The sequence below is a fragment of the Pygocentrus nattereri genome, chromosome 7 (assembly GCF_015220715.1).
Source record: "Pygocentrus nattereri isolate fPygNat1 chromosome 7, fPygNat1.pri, whole genome shotgun sequence".
NCBI lineage: Eukaryota > Metazoa > Chordata > Actinopteri > Characiformes > Serrasalmidae > Pygocentrus > Pygocentrus nattereri.
The window spans coordinates 26,406,284-26,426,131 of record NC_051217.1 but is presented as its reverse complement, the minus strand read 5'-3'; the positions used below and the strand labels follow the sequence as shown (position 1 = coordinate 26,426,131).

The following is a 19,848-nucleotide window of genomic DNA, read 5'->3' as shown; positions in this document are numbered from 1 at the left end:
TCTCTCTCTCTCTCTCTCTCTCTCTCTCTCTCTCTCTCTCTCTCTCTCTCTCTCTCTCTCTCTCTCTAGTAAATAATGATGATTTGGGGTGATGGTGATGCAGGGGTGTGTAATGGTGCGTCTGTGTCCACCTGCCTTTTTTTTTGTCTTGCCTTTTTTGAGATGCTTCGTTATACGGGCATCTGATTTAGTTTTTTGTTTTGCTTCTCCTCTTTTGGATCAGTGCGCTCGCCCTTTGTTCACCCACTCCCTGAAATTGTGTTGATGAGACATATATATATATATATATATATATATATATATATATATATATATATATATATATATACATACACACACACACAATAGTGAACATCTTTCCTTTCTTTTCTGCTCTGTGTGTTCAAGCGTGTGTGTAAGAGGAAGGTGAGGCTCCAACAACCCACCCCTCCCCTGCCCTTTTTTGCTCCCCCCCTTATGTTTATCCGCCAGGCCCCAGTTCCTCTGGCTGCCGGAGGAACTGCATCAAACATGAACAGCAGTTTGGATTTATAAACATAAACATGCAATAAGACACAAAGACTGCGGAACTGGTTTCTGTTCTGTTTTTCTCTGAATGTGATGAACAATCGCAAACAGCGCTATTGAGATGTACTAAAGGAGGCTTTGCTAAGTTGGGGTGGGGGGGCAGAACGCCTGTTTGCAGTCGCCTGATTTGTATTGTTACAGAGCGTTTTTGCTGTTTATGCGAGTAATAAATCTTTATCTAAAATAACGCGCTTCCTCTTTTATTGCCCCGTTAGCCGGTTAAAGGGGAATTCCATGGAGCGGTTCAGACGTCTTTACAGTGGTGGTGATGGGAACCAGGCGTCGCCATGGCTAAAACACAAGACATTTTTTTTACCATCCAGAACCACCAGAGAACCTACACAAATCTTCTGAGTTTATATGGAATGTTGATGATGGAAAATAGTGGAAAATCTGGAATAATACGTTTTCTTTGGGGACTATTTTGCCGCATAGCTCCCTGCATGTCTCCCTCCACCATGAATGGAGTTTAAGTTCTCTAAACTATCATAAAACAGCGTCTCAGTCATCAGGCAGTGAATTCAGAACCATTTCATGTAGAAACTTTATGTGAGGATAATAACTTTAATCAGGAGCAGACTAAGGGCCAATCAGGGCCACTCTGACATGTCCTGGACCGATGTTGTTTGCATGCTGTACCTCCTGGAATTCCCCTTCAAATCGAGCGCATTGCATCCATGCTGCTGTACTTCTACCCCCGAACAGCAGGTGGCGGTGCGCACCAGATCTCTGTTGATTAGTCGTGCCTAATTAACCTGCGTGCAGGTGCGGTCTTCTAAAAGTCCGCGCTGTGGTTTTCGCGCTGAGGTAGCTGCAGATCCGGGTACATCATGGCCCGAACCGGACTATGTGACTCCAGGACGCTGCTGGACCCCAGAAAGGTCAGTTTGAGGGTCCCACAGCGTTTCTGCTGGAATGGTGGGATTAATAATGAGTCTTTGCGGCAGTAACAGCCTCTGCTCTTCTGGGCAGGCTTTGCAATAGATGTTGAACATTGCTGTGAGGATTTTATTGAGCTCATGTGCTGGTGTTGGACGGTTCTGCGACTGCGGTGCCGTTTAACCCTCAGAACTCCCAACATTAAACTTTCCTAGACCGACTGTGAGGAAAAGTTCCACCGGTGGAGGCGCAGAAACCCAGTGTGAGCCCTGGCGGTGAGCAGTATGAACTGCAGTCAGACTTCCGTTTAGTTCTGAGGACGTTTTAGCGCCAAAATTATGTCCCACATAAAATGACTGGAATTTGATCGTCATGCTGATTTTGTGCAGTTCCTGAAATTCTACACGGACGTTGAACTTGTCTGTGTAAATACATTAATTGAAATCTTCTAGGGATTTAATTTCTTTACTCGCTTCACTTCTGATGAGTTTAATGGTCGTTTCATTTATTTAATGAGAAGTGATTTTAACAAGTGTCCCACATTTGATGTGAAGCTCTCTTAACCGAACCTGTTTATATTTTATAGGATACCTGTTTATTAATAGGCTACGTGTGCCGGTCAAGCCCTTTGTATACCTTCAGTTATTTTTATTTAAAATTCTTTATTGAAAACATTTCGATTAAAACGGTTACTTCATGTATTTCTGCCACATTAATGAGGAACATGACCTGTGCCTGACCTTATTTTCAGTCCTTTATGGTGAAAACGTGTCATGGATTCTGGACAGTCTGAAGATAAATCTTTTCAAACATCTACACAAAGTATTAATATCAGAAGTTAGAGGTCTAAAATGAGCTCCATTCACAGAACGTGCTCCAAATCTTCAAATTCTAGTGATTTTTGCTTTGTAAACAATTAAAGCAATAAATGTAATTAGTGGTGCAAATGTGATGCGAGGGCTGCAAACTAAAGTATAATGTAAAGCATAATGCAAGTTAGAGATGCTTTACAGCTGGTATTTACAGCAGGTCTCCTGACAAATTCGTCCACACTGAGCCTCCACTTTATGACCACCTCCTTGTTTCTATGCTCATTGTCCATTTTATCAGCTCCACTTACTGTATAGGTGCACTTTGTAGTTCTACAGTTACACACTGTAGTCCATCTGTTTCTCTGATACTTTGTTACCCCCTTTTACCCTGTTCTTCAGTGGTCAGGACCCTCATGGACCCTCACAGAGCAGGTACTATTTGGGTGGTGGGTCATTTTCAGCACTGCAGTAACGCTGATGTGGTGGTGGTGGTGGTGGTGTGTGGAATTTCAGACCAACCTTCTTTACAGAATTGTTTTAATTCAGCTACATTAGAGTTTTTGACCATGAATGTTTATGGAGATGGGGCTCAGGTGAGGACTTTGTTTTGGCCACTCCAAAACCTTCATTTTGTTCCTTTTGAGTCACTCGGAGCTGGACTTGCTTGTGAACTTCAGATTATTGTCCTGCTCCATAACCCCACTGCTCTTGAGCTGTAGTTCACAAACTGATAGGCAGACAAACTCCTCCAGGTTCCATCGATTATGACAAGCAGCCCCAGACAATCACACTACCACCACCATGTTTCACTGTTGGTGCGATGTTCTTATGGTGGAAGGCAGTGTTGACTTTACAGTAGGTGTCACGTGACCCTTTTCTTCCAAAACGTTCTATCTTTGACCTGTCAGTCCACGGAATATTGTCCCAAAAAGCCTTTCTTTTTGGTCAGCGGTGGTTTGTGCCTTGCAGCTTTCTCATTAATGCCATACTCATCTGGCGTCTTTCTTATTGTGGAATCATGTACGTTGAGCTTTACTGAGGCCTGCAGCTCTTTAAATGTTCATATGGGTTATTCTGTGACCTCCTGGATGAGTCATTGATGTGCTCTTGGTGAAATTTTGGTAGGGAAGGTTCACCGCTGTCCCAAGTTTCCTCCATTTGTGGATAACTGTTCTCACTATGGGTCTCTGGTGTCTCACAGCCTCAGCCATGGCTTTATAACCCTTTCAAGACTTTTGTAAATTTCAGTGACTTTGTTCTGCATTTGAATCTCTTTAGAACACGGCATCATGTGCTGCTTTTTGAGAGGTTCTAACTGCTTCACACTGTCAGAAGAGTTCTGTTTAAGCAATGTTCAGATTCAGCAGGTCTGGGGTCATAAATGAAACCAAACCCAGGAGCCAATTGAATTTGGTTAGCTCGCACACTCACTCTCAGATGCCCTCACTCTCGTGTGCACACACAAACGTTACACACGTGTATATGTTTATAGTTTATTTAAATTTATGACGCTGTGATTGCAGTTCATGAAGGTCTAATGAGCTGAATCAGGTGTGTTTAGTGAGGCTGTGAGCTGAAGTCTGCAGAAGTTTGGCCCATGAGGACTGAAGCCTGACACACATTCTAGGGCACTCACTTTATGATAGTCTCGGTAGAAATTACTGTAAACTTCTGTTTATATGAATCTGTGAAAAATGATCTTTAATTTGCAAACAATAAAAATGTTTGAGTAAAACTTCTATCATTTCATTACTGTTTAAACACCTGTAACCAAACTGCTACACACAGGCTGAAGAGCGCCCCCCACTGAGGATGTGGGCGAACATTTGCGGGGCGAGAGAGCGGCGGAGCTGCCCCGATGGAGATGAGTGGAGACAACAGCACAGAGACAGACAGACTGACCGCAGACGACAGAGCAGTGACTGCAGATGGGTGAGAATCTGTGTGTGTTTGGTCTTGTGAAGCTGGATCTCGTCATTCAGAGTTCTTGTAGAGAGAACTGTCGCTCTTCTGGTTTTCTCAAACTCTATGGGGTGGGGGCTCCCCAGTGAGTCCAAAATGAATGGGTTGATATGGAGCCTTTTGAGCAAAATCATAGTTTATAAATACTGGAATATTATAATGTAAAAGAATTCCTACATGTCCTGAACAGCATAAAACATTTTAACACTGTTATATTGAAGAGATTTTTAAACTAGAGTTACAGGAATTTTAAAACGGTGCCTCATGTACGTGCATGACGTCAGTGAGTGCCAACAGCCAATGAGCTGCTCTGCTTGCCCATCATCCCACTCTAGCAGTAAAGCCCCGCCTCCTGCTGCCCAAACCCGTTTACTGTAGAATAAACACGCAAGTGAGTTTTCTCTGCTGTTTTAGTAAAGCTTGTCCTCCTTATGTCTAAAACTAAAGGAAATTTCTGTGATTAGAAACTATTTTAACTTCTCGTTTTTAGCCGTTGGGTTCCATTCACTCCCATTCATTGAGGACTCGTGAGCAAGCGCCCTCTGCTGTTCAGCAGGCCTGTTTTTGATGGTGGGGAAACCAGGAAGTGGCCTGCTGAACCCTTTCTACTGTGACAAATCACCATGACAATGTATGCTGCACACCTTTTCAGATTCAAAGTTCCCCCATAACTCAGTGTGTGAGATGTAAACAGTGATTCAGAGTGGTTTGGTGTGAAACGGTTCAGACATCTTTACAGTGGTGGTGATGGGAACCAGGCATCGCCATGACAACCAAGAACCACCAGAGAACCTACACAAGTCTTCTGAGTTTATATGGAATGTTGATGATGGAAAATAGTGGAAAATCTGGAATAATACATTTTCTTTGGGGACTATTTTGCCGCACAGTGCCCTGCATGTCTCCCTAAACCAGCCATTAGGGGTGTACTTTGTATACTTCTGGCGCCGGTCCCAAGCCTGGATAAATGGTGAGGGTCACCATTCTCATGCGGATCACAAATATTATTGCCATACCGGATCAGTCGAGGCCCGGGTTAACAACGACCGCCTCCGGTGCTGTTGACCAGCAGGGTGCTGGTGGAAATTGGACTACTGTAGGTCGAAGACCATCAAAGAGAAGAGGAGGAAGGTGGGTTAGAAGGCAGCAAGAGAGAAAGAAAGGCAGGAGTGTGGAGGTTAGAGTAGGGACTCTGAACATGGGGACAATGACTGGTAAAGGCAGAGAGCTTGCAGACATGTTGGTGAAGGGAACAGAGGGGATGAAGAGGTGCTGGGTATGTATGGTGTGAAAGACAGAAATGCGGAAGGTCAGATGGTTGTAGATTTTGCAAAGAGAATGGAAATGGCTGTGGTGAACACGTATTTTCAGAAGAGGGAAGAACACAGGGTGACATACAAGAGTGGAGGGAGGTGCACACAGGTGGATTATATCCTTAGCAGGAGATGCCACCTAAAGGAGATTGGAGATTGTAAAGTGGTACCAGGGGAAAGTGTAGCAAGGCAGCATAGGGTGGTTGTCTGCAGAATGAGGTTAGAAACAAAGAGGAAGAGAGTGAAGACAGAGCCAAAGATTAGATGGTGGAAGCTGAAGGAGGAGGATGGTTGCAGGCAGTTCAGAGAAAAATTGCAGCAGGCCCTTGGGGGCAGTGAGGAGCTACCTGAGGACTGGGAAACTACAGCTAAGGTGGTGAGAGAAACTGGCAAAAATGTGTTGGGTGTTTCGTCTGGTCAGAGGAAAGAAGACAAGGAAAGTTGGTGGTGGAATGAGGAAGTCAAGGAGAGTATTCAGAAGAAGGCAGCTAAGAAAAGGTGGGATAACCAGAGAGATGAAGGAAGTAGGCCGGAGTACTGTGAGGCTAGTCGCATAGCGAAAAAGAATGGTGGCAAAGGCAAAGGCTCAGGCCTATGATGAGCTGTATGAGAGGCTGGACAGTAAAGAAGGAGTAAAGGACTTGTATCGTTTGGCTAAACAGAGAGATAGAGCTGGAAAGGATGTACAGCAGGTTAGGCTGATAACGGATGGAGAGGGAAATGTACTAGTGAGTGAACAGAGAGTGTTGAGTAGATGGAAGGAGTATTTGAAGAACTAATGAATGAGGAAAACGAGAGAGAGGAGTACAATGGGGGAGAGAGAGTGGATCAGGAAGTGCAGAGAATTAGTAAAGTGGAAGTGACGGCAGCTTTAAAAAGGATGAAGAATTGAAAGGCAGTTGGTCCAGATGACATACCTGTGGAGGTATGGAGATGTTTAGGAGAGAAAGCAGTGGACTTTTTAACCATGTTTAACAAAATCCTGGAGAGTGAGGGGATGCCTGATGAGTGGAGAAGCCGTGTATTGGTCCCCATTTTAAGAACAAGGGTGATGTGCAGAGCTGCTGTAACTACAGAGGTATAAAGTTGATGAGCCACACCATGAAGGTATGGGAAAGAGTTGTTGAAGCAAGGCTAAGGCGAGAGGTTCAGATTAGTGAGCAGCAGTTTGGTTTCATGCCTAGAAAGAGTACCACAGATGCAATTTTTGTGTTGTGTTGGTAGAGAAGTACAGAGAAGGTCAGAAGGAGCTACATTGTGTCTTTGTGGATCTAGAGAAGGCATATGATGGGGTGCCAAGAGAGGAACCGTGGTAGTGTATGAGGAAGTCAGGTGTAGCTGAAAAGTATGTTAGGGTGGTGCAGGACATGTATGAGGATAGTGAGACAGTGGTGAGGTGTGCAGTTGGAGTGACAAATGGTTTCAAAGTGAAGGTAAGGTTACATCAGGGATCAGCTTTGAGCCCCTTCTTGTTTGCAATGGTGATGGACAGGTTGGCAGATGAGGTCAGGCAGGAGGCTCCATGGACCATGTTTCCAGATGACCTTGTAATCTGTGGTGAGAGTAGAGAGCAGGTGGAAGAGAATCTGGAGAGGTGGAGGTTTGCACTGGAGAGGAGAGGAATGAAGGTCAGTAGAGATAAGACAGAATTCATGTGTGTGAATGAGAGGGAGGCAGGTGGAAAGGTGAAGATGCAAGGAGTAGAGGTGGTAAAGGTGGATGACTTCAAATATCTTGGGTCAACCATCCAGAGCAATGGACAGTGTAGAGAAGAGGTGAAGAGGGTGTTGGCAGGATGGAGTGGGTGTAGACGGGTGTCAGACCTGATGTGTGACAGAAGGATAGCAGCAAGAGTGAAAGGGAAGGTTTACAAGACAGTAGTGCGTCCTTCTATGATGTATGGTGGATATATTGGTCAAAGAATGTTGGAGATGGAGCTGCCGGGTAGAAGGAGAAGAGGTAGACCTCAGAGAAGGTTTATGGATGTAGTGAAGGTGTACATGGAGATGGTTGGTGTGAAAGTAGAGGAGGCAATGGATAGGGCAAGATGGAGGCAGATGATCCGCTGTGGTGACCCCTAAAGGGAGCAGCCGAAAGAAGAAGCCCTGCATGTCTCCCTCCACCATGAATGGAATGCAAGTTCTCTAAACTATCATAAAACAGCGTCTGTCATCAGGCAGTGAATTCAGAACCATTTCATGTAGGAACTTTCTGTGAGGAGCTTTTAGAGGGGAATGTCTGGTTCCCATTACCACCACTGTGAACAGTTCTGACTCAGTACGTTTATGTAGAACAGTTTCACACCAAACTCCATCGCTCTATTTCCCCGTATTCCCTATCCATTTTGCTCATTTGACGTTACTTCTAGTCTTTTCTGATATTTTCTGTATCTCTCTTTGCTCTGGTGTGTGATGGTTTGTTTGCTTGCTTGCTTGCTTGCTTGCTGTGACAGTAGTTGTCTCTGCTGCAGGTGTGGAGGCCGCTGCTATGTGAGGATGATGGGGTCCTCCTGGATTATTCCCAGAACAGCTCAGTCAGTCCAGGTAGGACTGAACTCCCTCTGCACCTGTGAAGTGTTGGTGTGCAGGTGTGATTCTGAAACATGTCTGTTTGTGGTTCGTTTTGCAGCTTGTTTCTCATCTCAATCCGAATCTGAAAAATCAGATTCACAGTTTTCCCTAGAGTTATGCAAACCTTTCGTTTCACTGCATCCATCTGATGCTTTTGTGTTCACTGACATTTTAGTTTTCCTCTGTTTCTGGGCCATTCCACTCATGTTTTGCTGTTTTTTCATGTTTGCTACATTTTTGTGTCTGTGTTCCTCTGTTTTCTGCATCTGTTGTTCCTCTGACCCCCTGTGCTCTGTTCCTCTGTAGTGGAAAGTTTTGAGCAGGAGGCTGTGCTAAACCACCTTCACAGCCTGCATGTGGCACCATCTCTCAGGGAGCTGCTGCCTGGCCTACTGCACAGAGAGGTGGAGGTGGCTATGGATAACCTGGGCCTCCTCTATGATCGGACCTACGCCTGGGATGTCTTCTCAGACATGATGGTAACTCAACAGCCCAGAGCTGCTGCTGCAGTCCAGCTTTCAGACCTGTCTCCGTGATGGAGGAACGAGTGATGTTTACAGAAACCACGTTTCTCACACTGTGGTAGATGTTCCAAACCTGATTTGTATTGGAACGTTCCCCATCGTGTCACTGGTTCCTCTGAATTATGAGGTCCTGAACGAGCTGAAGATGGAATCAGTTGGGGGTCGGCCACAGGGGTGACATGGGTGACCATGCAGGGGTACCCACAGGTTATTCCAAAAAACAATGATTTTCAATTACTTTAATATGTGAACATTTTAAAACCATTTTACTTCATATCTTCACACCACAATAGTCTGGATGATCAGGCCGACATGATGATCCAAAAAGCATCGTGTAAACTTGGCAGGTGTTTTTGGTGTTTTAGACATTCTTAAAGATGGTTCTTCAGTCATTCTTTAACAAGACAAACGCTCACCGTTTCGATGAATAAATGGTTCTCCTACAATGTGAAATTGATCCTCAGATTGATGTAGGATGTATATGGTTCTATGCATACCAAAAAGGGTTCTGTTATTGTGAACAAGCTTGACTTCGTTACAGTAGAAGGATTCTTGTTGGTGCTGTGTACTGTAGATCAATTTTCTTTAAAGAACCCCTGAAGAACCATCTTCAGGAGTGTGGAGGTACCTGTCTGATCTGAGGAGTGAACTCTGTTTCAGGTTGGATATTTTTGGTGAAGCTTGAGAATGAGTTTGCAATAAATCCAAGGTCTTTAGAGCAAATGGTCTCAGGTTATCAGTGGGTTCACAGGGAGATCTTGGGGCACCACAAGATCTTATGCTGCATTCAGTGCATCCATGTCTTTATGGACCTGCTTTGTGCACTGGTGCGCTGTCATGTTGGAGCAGTTAGGGGCCATCCCCAAACTGTTCCCACAAAGTTGGGAGCATGAAATTGTCCAAAATCTCTTGGTGCTGAAGCATTAAGAGCTCTTTTCACTGAAACTAAAGGGCCAAGCCCAACTCCTGAAAAACAATCCCATGCTATAATCCCCCTCTCCACCACACTTTACACTCCACACAGTGCAGTCAGATAAGTACTGTTCTCCTGGCAGCCGCCATACCCAGACATGTCCATTGCATTGCCAGACTGAGAAGCATGATTGGTCACTCCAAAGAACACATCTCCACTGCTCTAGAGTCCAGTTGCGGCGCTTTACACCACTGCATTCCACGCTTTGCATTGCGATTGGTGATGTAAGGCTTGGATGCAGCTGCTTGGCCATGGAAACCCATTCCATGAAGCTCTCTACGCTGTTCTTGAGCTTATCTGAAGGCCACATGAAGTTTGAGGTCTATAGCGATTGACTCAGCAGAAAGTTGGTGACCCATGCGCACTCTGCGCCTCAGCATCCGCTGACCCTGCTCTGTCATTTTACGGCCAACCACTTTGTGGCAGAGTTGCTGTCGTTCCCAATCGCTTCCACTTTATAATCCCACTGACAGTTGACTGTGGAATATTTAGTAGTGAGAATTTCATGACTGGACTTGTTGCACAGGTGGTATCCAATCATGGTACCATGCTGGAATTCAATGAGCTCCTGAGAGCAATCCATTCTTTCACTAATGTTTGTAGAAGCAGTCTGCAGGCCTAGGGACTTGGCTTTATACACCTGTGACCATGGAAGTGATTGGAACACCTGAATTCAATGATTTGGGTGGGTGATTGAATACCTTTGGCAATATGGTGTAGTTCTTTTGAATGTTCATGTTGTATGCAGAAATTGATTGGTTCTGTTTGTGTCCCACTTCAGCAAGTAATCTAGAAATGCCCCTGGTGAAGTATTCGTTACATGTGTATATTACCTGGCCAGGTTTTTTTCGCTCTGCAGGTGACCTGAAGCCTCACATCTCTCCTTTAGCATTCCTTCGCTCTTTGGGGTGAAAAAGCCGTAAACTGGGTTGTCTTATTGTTGGATGTGCAAAATTTGTACTGTTGTGTTTTTTTTTTTTTTTTTTTTTTTTTTTAAATATATTTTTTTTATTTTTATTTTTTTAAAAGGCCTGGTGCCACTAATTTCCAGTTTGGCACCAGCACCCTGACCAGCTTTTTCACCCAAAAGAGGGACCATTCAGACGACAGGGAAGTGTCGTATGCCTGTTCTCATCTATGGAATTGGCACCATGCTAATTAGTGGGGTATATGCTTCGCTTACATTCATTCATTACATCAGCATTGGATGTTTTTGGGGCGGATGCTTTACCTGTGTAAATGAATTGTTTTATTAGCAGAGCATGAATGGGCCAAAATCTCATGCATCTGTGCGTTTTGTTTCAGAGGAGTCAACTGCGTTGCGCGCTGCCGAGCGCCGAGCTGCCATGGCCATTCTCTGAGAACACGCGCGCAATCCTGGTGGACTGGCTCATTCAGGTTCATGTAGGCACTGCAGAGTCTCTCAACTACACACCTCCTGATAATTCACTGTCTCTCTAATAGAGCTGCACTGAGCGTGGTGCCCCTTTTTGATTGGGCAAAATCTAGTCTTGACATGTTTACTGAATATCTGGTCTAATTCATTCTGAAATCCCACTGGGCCACTGCAGTACTGGGATTTATTGCCCCTGAAACCAAGTTTTTGGGGTCAGTTGTTATTGGATGAAAGTGCTCTATGCACCTATAGGTGTATATATTACAGGGTGATTCCAAAAAGATTAATCTGATTTCATATTTTTACAAGCATGAGGCACTGAGGAACCAATCACAGTCCAATTGTAAGAGAGGGTCATAGTTTTTGTATGTAGGAAGTGCCGTTGGATTGCTGCTCAATTTCGTTGTACACTGTGCAATGACAAACGCATCTTATCTCCTTCAGTCTGAGAGATGTGACCCCTCAGCAGAATGCATTCTGCGTTCTCCACATCAATAAGAGTGAGTCCGTCATAACTGTGCAACATGATTTTCATGGGAAGTGAAGCTCCAACAGCTCAGAGCATTCGTTGTTGGTTCCGCAGCACTGGATGATGTCCGAAATGGCCCTGAAAGACCCATGAGTGCAGTGAGGCCCGACATGCTCAATCCAGTATGGGATGAGTTTGCCTGTGGTGGTGATGTCGTCCGTACAGCTGGAGGAGGTTCAGACTGAGACCTTGTACACCCACATAAACTTTTATGCTCATTTACACCATGTGCAGTTGACTGCACTGATCTGTAATGATTTATAAGATAAATCATTAAAAAAAATCAGATTAATCTTTTTACATCACCCTCTACAGTGTGCAAGGAGAGACATAAATTTGGTTTTGAGGGTCACTTTTCACTTATTTATATAATTTGAAACCTCCAGATGACCTTTTTAATAGAAACCTCCAAACTTCATAGCAGCTATAAAATCTAATAGAGCTGATCTGCGGAGCTTGAAGATAATTGTTTTTGTTGTGCAGGAGGTGTTTAATTTCTCGGAGGAGACTCTGTACCTGGCCATTCACCTGCTGAACCGAGCTCTCAGGTGTGTTAAAGTCTCGGTGTCCAGCCTGCAGCTGCTGGGCGTCACCTGCCTCTTCATCGCCGCCAAGAAGGAGGAGTGTTTACTGCCAGAGGTGAAAGTTACAAATCTGTCTCTAAAACAAACACTGGGTCTTGTCTGAGCTGTGTTGGTGGTGATTATTTTTCATATACACACACACACAGAGTACGCGGGCGGGCGGGTGGGTGGCTGAGTTGGGGTTTCCGTGCGGGCGACTTGGACGTGTTGGGGTTTGCGTGCGGGCAGGCGTCTGAGGCGTGTTGGGGTTTGGCGACGGTTACTGAGCCGTTTTGGGGATTTGCGTGAGTGTGACTGAGCTGTGTTGGGGTTTGTGTTCGGGCGGGTGTCTGAGCTGTGGTTGGGTTTGTGTGAGGGTGGCTGAGCCGAGTTTTGGTATTGGTGCAGGGCGGGCGTCTGAGGCGCGTTGGGGTTTGCGGGCGGGCGTCCGAGGCGCGTTGGGGTACGCGTGCTGGCGGGCGTCCGAGGCGCGTTGGGGTACGCGTGCTGGAGGGCGTCCGAGGCGCGTTGAGGTACGCGTGCTGGCGGGCGTCCGAGGCGCGGTGGGGTGCGCGTGCTGGTGGGCGTTCGAGGCGCGTTGGGGTGCGCGTGCTGGCGGGCTTCCGAGGCGCGTGCTGGCGGGCTTCCGAGGCGCGTGCTGGCGGGCGTCCGAGGCGCGTTGGGGTACGCGTGCGGGCGACTGAGCCGCGTGAGGTACGCGTGCGGGCGACTGAGCCGCGTGAGGTACGCGTGCGGGCGACTGAGCCGCGTGAGGTACGCGTGCGGGCGACTGAGCCGCGTGAGGTACGCGTGCGGGCGGGCGGGTGGGCGCCTGAGCTGTGTTGGGGTTTCCGTGCGGGCGACTTGGTTGTGTTGGGGTTTGTGTGAGGGTTACTGAGCCGTGTTGGGGTACATCCGTGGGTGTGTTGTGGTGGGCGGGCGTTTGTGCAGAGTTGGGCTATACGTGCGGACGGGCGTCTGTGCAGAGTTGGGCTATACGTGCGGACGGGCGGGCGTCTGAGCCGTGTTGGTGCGGTCGGGCGGGCGTCTGAGCCGTGTTTGGGTACATGCGCGGGCGGGCGGTCGTTTTGCATGAGGGTTACGAGGGTTATGCATGCGGGCGGGCGCGCCTCTGAGCCGTGCTGGGGTTTGCGTGCGGGCATCTGAGCCGTGTTGGGTTTTGCGTGCGGGTTACGAGGGTTATGCATGCGGGCGGGCGCGCCTCTGGCCCTAGTTGGGCTATGCATGCGGGTCTCTGACCCTAGTTGGGCTATGCATGCGGGTCTCTGACCCTAGTTGGGCTATGCATGCGGGCGTGTCTGAGCCGTGTTGGGGTTTGCGTGAGTCACTGAGCCGTGTTGGGGTTTGCGTGAGGGTGACTAAGCTGAGTTGATGTTTGTGTGCAGGAGGGTGACTGAGCTGTGTTTGCTGGTAGGTGACTGAGCTGCGTTGGTGTTTGCATGAGGGTGTCTGAGCTGTGTTGGGGTTTGCGTGTGTGCGGGCAAGTGACTGGGCTGTGTTGGGCTTTGTGTGCGGGTAGGTGTCTGAGCTTGGTTGGGGTTTGCGTGCCGGTAGGTGTCTGAGCTGTGTTGGCGTTTTTGTGAGGTTGACTGGGCTGTTTTGGAGTTTGCGTGCGGGCAGCTGAGCCATGTTGGGGTTAGCTTGTGGGCGGGCATCTGAGCCGTTTTAGGGTTTGCGTGCGGGCGGGCGTCTGAGCCGAGTCGGGCTGTGCGGGTGTGCGTCTGAGCCGAGTCGGGCTGTGCGGGTGTGCGTCTGAGCCGAGTTTGCGTGAGTCACTGGGCTGTGCGGGTGTGCGTCTGAGCCGAGTTTGCGTGAGTCACTGGGCTGTGTTGGGGTTTGCGTGAGGGTGACACAACTGTTGGGGTTTGCGTGCGGGTAACTGAGCCAAGTTGGTGTTTGCGTGCGGGTGGTTGTCTGAGCCGTGTTGGCGTTTTGCGGGTGGTTGACTGGGCTGTGTTGGGCTTTGCGTGTGGGCAGGTGTCTGAGCTGTGTTGGGCTTTGTGTGTGGGCAGGTGTCTGAGCTGTGTTATCTGATGGCAAACGCGTACAGCAAGAAGCAGTTCCTGCGGATGGAGCGGCGGGTCCTGGGTGGTCTTCAGTTTGAGCTGTTTCACTGCCCACCGATTCACTTCCTGCTGCTGTCTGCTTACATCGCACACTGCAGCGACAAGGTACTGCTGCATTCAGAACACCACGCGCCCGGTGTCCTCCCTTTTTGAGTAAATCACGCGCCCGGTGTCCTCCCTTTTTGAGTAAATCACGCGCCCGGTGTCCTCCCTTTTTGAGTAAATCACGCGCCCGGTGTCCTCCCTTTTTGAGTAAATCACGCGCCCGGTGTCCTCCCTTTTTGAGTAAATCACGCGCCCGGTGTCCTCCCTTTTTGAGTAAATCACGCGCCCGGTGTCCTCCCTTTTTGAGTAAATCAAGACATTTTGTGTCTGAAGATTATATTAGCTAACTATGAACTACAGACTTCAGCTTCATTAGGCGGCCACTGCTCGTCCTGCTCAGCGTCTCTGATCTGCAGTTATAAGTCAGCAAACGGCTGTTAAGATGGTTCTTCTTAAAGCATAAAGGGTAAAAAAGCATAAAGTCTCTCCATCTTGTTGTTTTTAGTGCCCCTGATCTTGGCCGCCTACATCATCCAAAGATTCTTTGTCTAACTGTAGTAGGTGGAAGTGCGGAATTCCTTATGCGCATTTGCAAAACGTTTGAATGCAAACCCGTTCTTTGTGGCCTCATATGTTATATTACATCATATTACAGTTCACAGCTGGGTTGGTGGGTGGGTGGGTGTGTGTGTGCGGTGATTCTGGTTCCTGTGTCTTTGCAGGTGGTGTGTATGGCGCGGTATCTGCTGGAGCTCTCCCTGTTGGAGGGTCAGTGTGTGGTGTATTTGCCTGCTCAGCTGGCTGGTGCTGCGCTCCGCCTCGCCCGCAGGCTGCTGCAGGACACGCCCACACCTGAGACTGAGACGGCCTGGTGCATCGCCTCCACCATCCACGTAGGCAGGTCAGTCTCGAAGAGCAGTCACAGGAGAAAAGTCACAATCTCATTCTGTAGTCGATGTCGTGTCCATAGAAGGACCTGAGTTGGAGTCCTTTATCCCCACAAAGTATATCCCCACAGTGAACAGTGTTTCGGATGTCTGGTATGAAACGGTTCAGATGTCTTTACAGTGGTGGTGATGGGAACCAGGGGTCGCCATGATGACAACACAGACTGTATTTACAACCCCATTTCCAAAAAGGTTGGGCCACTGTGCAAAATTTAAATAAAACCAAAGGAGATGCAGTGACGTGCAAAAAATTTAAATCCTGTATTTTATTGAAAATAGTACAAAGATGACAAATTCTAAAAGTTCCACCAAGTTCCAAGTTCTAAAGCCAGTATTCATGATAAAAGAAAAAAAAAGTATCACTTATGATGGTTTAGGGGGGCATTAGTGCACATGGCATGGGTGACGTGTTCATCTGTGAAGGCACCATAATGCTGAATATTTACATGTTTTAGCAACATCTGCTGCCGTCCAGACGTCTTTTTCAGGGAAGGCCTTGATTATTTCAGCAAGACGATGTAAAACCACATTCTCCACCTGAACTGAAGATGAGCTGAAATCCTGTATCAAACAAGAACAGAAAACATTTCACTTTCTAAACTAACTTTCTAAACCCGAGTCTTCTGAGTTTATATGGAATGTTGATGATGGAAAATGGTGGAAAATCTGGAATAATAAATTTTCTTTGGGGATTTTGCCGCACAGCACCCTGCATGTCTCCCTCCACCATGAATGGAGTTTAAGTTCTCTAAACTATCATAAGCAAGCGTCTCAGTCATCAGGCAGTGAACTCAGAACCATTTCATGTAGGAACTTTCTGTGAGGAGCTTTTAGAGGGGGACATCTGGTTCCTATTACCACCACTGTGAACAGTTCTGACTCGGTAAGTTTCTCCAGAATGGAGCATTTCACACCAAACGACTCTGAGCCACTCTGATTACAACTTAACCACTTAATTATCTTCTTCTTCTTCTTCTGGTTTCGGCTGCTCCCTTTAGGGGTCGCCACAGCGGATCATCTGCCTCCTCCTTGCCCTATCCACTGCCTCCTCCACCTTCACACCAACCATCTCCATGTCCACCTTCACTACATCCATAAACCTTCTGAGGTCTACCTCTTCTCCTTCTACCTGGCTGCTCCAACATTCTTTGACCAAACCATCTCAACCTGGCCTCTCTGGCTTTATCTCCAAACTGCACCACATTCACTGTCCCTCTGATTTGCTCATTTCTAAACTTGTCCATTCTTGTCACTCCCAACGAAAATCTCAGCATTTTCATCTCCACCACCTCCTGTCTGGAATTTTAAAAAAATCTATGGAGTTCCCCTTTAAAAAGAGGGCTAATTGGGGTTTTGTTTACATCTCAACCACTTGATAATGAGGGGTTGAAATATTGCTGGATTTCTTCTTTAATGTGGCAGCTGCAAGAAATGGTCATGTGACACAGATGAATAGTAATGAGGTTTGTTTGTTTGTTTGTTGGTGCAGTGAGGCGACTCTGTGCAGTATAATGCAGATCATGGCCGCGGCTGCTGCTCGAGCGTCCAGCCGGGAAAGTCGTGCAACGTTCGTAAAGTACTCCACCCCAGAAACACTGCAGGTCAGCTTGCACCCCACGCTGAACGGCGCCCCCTGCCTGCTGGGCCTGCCGACCTGACCTTCGCCTGCCTGAGGGGCCTGGGGTCCAGCCTGAGGAGGAGGGCAGTAACCACGGTAACGTCTGATTCAGCTGTGCGGCCTCTGTGGACTGATGTGCTGCGTCAGATGATCCTGATGAGGGTGGAGGAGCGTCTGCTCAGGTGTGTTCGGTGAACAGATTAACCGAGGGGCTGATTTGGACATGCACTTCAGAATCCAACGGGTTTGTTCTAAGTGTTTTATATGGGAAAAAATAATAAATCAAATTCTTAATTGTGATCATCTATTATTTTAATGACACATTTATTTCAAATCCTCCCTCTCTTTTCCCCTTCTCTCTCTCTCTCTCTCTCTCTCTCTCTCTCTCTCTCTCTCTCTCTCTCTCTCTCTCTCTCTCTCTCTCTCTCTCTCTCGTCTCCCCTTCTCCCTCTCCCCACCTCTCGTCTCCCCTTCTCCCTCTCCCCTTCTCCCTCTCCCCTTCTCCCTCTCCCCCCTCTCCCCTTCTCCCTCTCCCCTTCTCCCTCTCCCCTTCTCCCTCTCCCCCCTCTCCCCTTCTCCCTCTCCCCTCTCTCCCCTTCTCCCTCTCCCCTCTCTCCCCTTCTCCCTCTCCCCTATCTCCCCTCCCCTTCTCTCCCCTTCTCTCTCTCCACCTCTCTCTCTCCACCTCTCCTCCCTCCCCTTCTCTCCCCTTCTCTCTCTCCACCTCTCCTTTCCCCTCTCTCTCCCCACCTCTCCTCTCCCCACCTCTCCTCCCTCCCCTTCTCTCCCCTTCTCTCTCTCCACCTCTCCTTTCCCCTCTCTCTCTCTACCTCTCCTTTCCCCTTCTCCCTCTCTACCTCTCCTTTCCCCTTCTCCCTCTCTACCTCTCCTTTCCCCTTCTCCCTCTCTACCTCTCCTTTCCCCTTCTCTCTCTACCTCTCCTTTCCCCTTCTCTCTCTACCTCTCCTCTCCCCTTCTCTACCTCTCCTCTCCCCTCCCTCTCCTCTCTCCCCCCCCCTTCTCTCTCTCTCTCTCTCTCTCTCTCTCTCTCTCTCTCTCTCTCTCTCTCTACCTCTACCTCTCCTTTCCCCTTCTCCCCCTCTACCTCTCCTCTCCCCTTCTCCCCCTCTACCTCTCCTCTCCCCTTCTCCCTCTCTACCTCTCCTCTCCCCTTCTCCCTCTCTACCTCTCCTTTCCCCTTCTCCATCTCTACCTCTCCTCCCCCTCTACCTCTCCTTTCCCCCTTCTCTCTCTACCTCTCCTCTTCTCTACCTCTTCTCTACCTCTCCTCTCCCCTTCTCCCTCTCTCCCCTTCTCCCTCTCCCCTCTCTCCCCTCCCCTTCTCTCCCCTTCTCTCTCTCCACCTCTCTCTCTCCACCTCTCCTCCCTCCCCTTCTCTCCCCTCCCCTTCTCTCCCCTCCCCTTCTCTCTCTCCCCTCCCCTTCTCTCTCTCCACCTCTCCTTTCCCCTCTCTCTCTCTACCTCTCCTTTCCCCTTCTCCCTCTCTACCTCTCCTTTCCCCTTCTCCCTCTCTACCTCTCCTTTCCCCTTCTCCCTCTCTACCTCTCCTCTCCCCTTCTCCCCCTCTACCTCTCCTCTCCCCTTCTCCCCCTCTACCTCTCCTCTCCCCTTCTCCCTCTCTACCTCTCCACCTCTCCTTTCCCCTTCTCCATCTCTACCTCTCCTTTCCCCTTCTCCATCTCTACCTCTCCTCCCCCTCTACCTCTCCTTTCCCCCTTCTCTCTCTACCTCTCCTCTTCTCTACCTCTTCTCTCCCCTTCTCCCTCTCCCCTTCTCCCTCTCCCCTCTCTCCCCTCTCTCCCCTCTCTCCCCTCTCCCCTCCCCTTCTCCCTCTCTACCTCTCCTTTCCCCTTCTCCCTCTCTACCTCTCCTTTCCCCTTCTCCCTCTCTACCTCTCCTCCCTCTCTACCTCTCCTTTCCCCCTTCTCTCTCTCTCCCTCTCCCTCTCCCCTTCTCCCTCTCCCCTTCTCCCTCTCCCCTTCTCCCTCTCCCCTCCCCTCTCCCCTCTCTCCCCTCTCCCCTCCCCTTCTCCCTCTCTACCTCTCCTTTCCCCTTCTCCCTCTCTACATCTCCTTTCCCCTTCTCCCTCTCTACCTCTCCTCCCTCTCTACCTCTCCTTTCCCCCTTCTCTCTCTCTCCCTCTCCCTCTCCTCTCTCTCTCTCTCTCTCTCTCTCTCTCTCTCTCTCTCTCTCTCTCTCTCTCTCTCTCTCTCTCTCTCTCTCTCTCCCTCTCGTCTCCCCTTCTCTCTCTCTACCTCTCGTCTCCCCTTCTCTCTCTACCTCTCGTCTCCCCTTCTCTCTCTACCTCTCGTCTCCCCTTCTCTCTCTCTCTACCTCTCGTCTCCCCTTCTCTCTCTCTCTACCTCTCGTCTCCCCTTCTCCCTCTCCCCACCTCTCGTCTCCCCTTCTCCCTCTCCCCTTCTCCCTCTCTCCCCTCTCTCCCCTTCTCCCTCTCCCCTATCTCCCCTCCCCTTCTCTCCCCTTCTCTCTCTCCACCTCTCTCTCTCCACCTCTCCTCCCTCCCCTTCTCTCCCCTTCTCTCTCTCTCCACCTCTCCTCCCTCCCCTTCTCTCCCCTTCTCTCTCTCCACCTCTCTCTCTCCACCTCTCCTCCCTCCCCTTCTCTCTCTCTACCTCTCGTCTCCCCTTCTCTCTCTCTCTACCTCTCGTCTCCCCTTCTCTCTCTACCTCTCGTCTCCCCTTCTCTCTCTCTCTACCTCTCGTCTCCCCTTCTCCCTCTCCCCACCTCTCGTCTCCCCTTCTCCCTCTCCCCTCTCTCCCCTCCCCTTCTCTCCCCTTCTCTCTCTCCACCTCTCTCTCTCCACCTCTCCTCCCTCCCCTTCTCTCCCCTTCTCTCTCTCCACCTCTCCTTTCCCCTTCTCCCTCTCTACCTCTCCTTTCCCCTTCTCCCTCTCTACCTCTCCTTTCCCCTTCTCCCTCTCTACCTCTCCTCCCTCTCTACCTCTCCTTTCCCCTTCTCCCTCTCTACCTCTCCTTTCCCCTTCTCCCTCTCTACCTCTCCTCCCTCTCTACCTCTCCTTTC

General features: G+C 48.8%; 1 protein-coding gene across 3 annotated transcripts; it reads left to right on the top strand.

The window, feature by feature from the left end:
• Nucleotides 1-1,289: 1,289 nt before the first annotated feature.
• ccnp (cyclin P) lies at nt 1,290-17,090 on the top strand. Of its 3 annotated transcripts, none has more exons than XM_017686304.1 (10): nt 1,291-1,448; nt 2,658-2,690; nt 4,047-4,190; nt 8,004-8,076; nt 8,410-8,582; nt 10,906-11,004; nt 12,009-12,164; nt 14,122-14,280; nt 14,943-15,121; nt 16,657-17,090. In XM_017686304.1, exons 1-10 carry the CDS (start codon nt 1,398-1,400, stop codon nt 16,823-16,825), a joined length of 1,236 nt encoding a protein of 411 aa, XP_017541793.1. In that variant the 5' UTR covers nt 1,291-1,397; the 3' UTR covers nt 16,826-17,090. The 3 variants fall into 3 exon arrangements, with proteins under 3 accessions (XP_017541794.1, XP_017541793.1, XP_017541795.1); XM_017686306.1 differs by lacking the exon at nt 1,291-1,448 and adding an exon at nt 1,527-1,721; XM_017686305.1 differs by lacking the exon at nt 2,658-2,690 and having other exon boundaries at nt 1,290-1,448.
• Nucleotides 17,091-19,848: the final 2,758 nt, after the last annotated feature.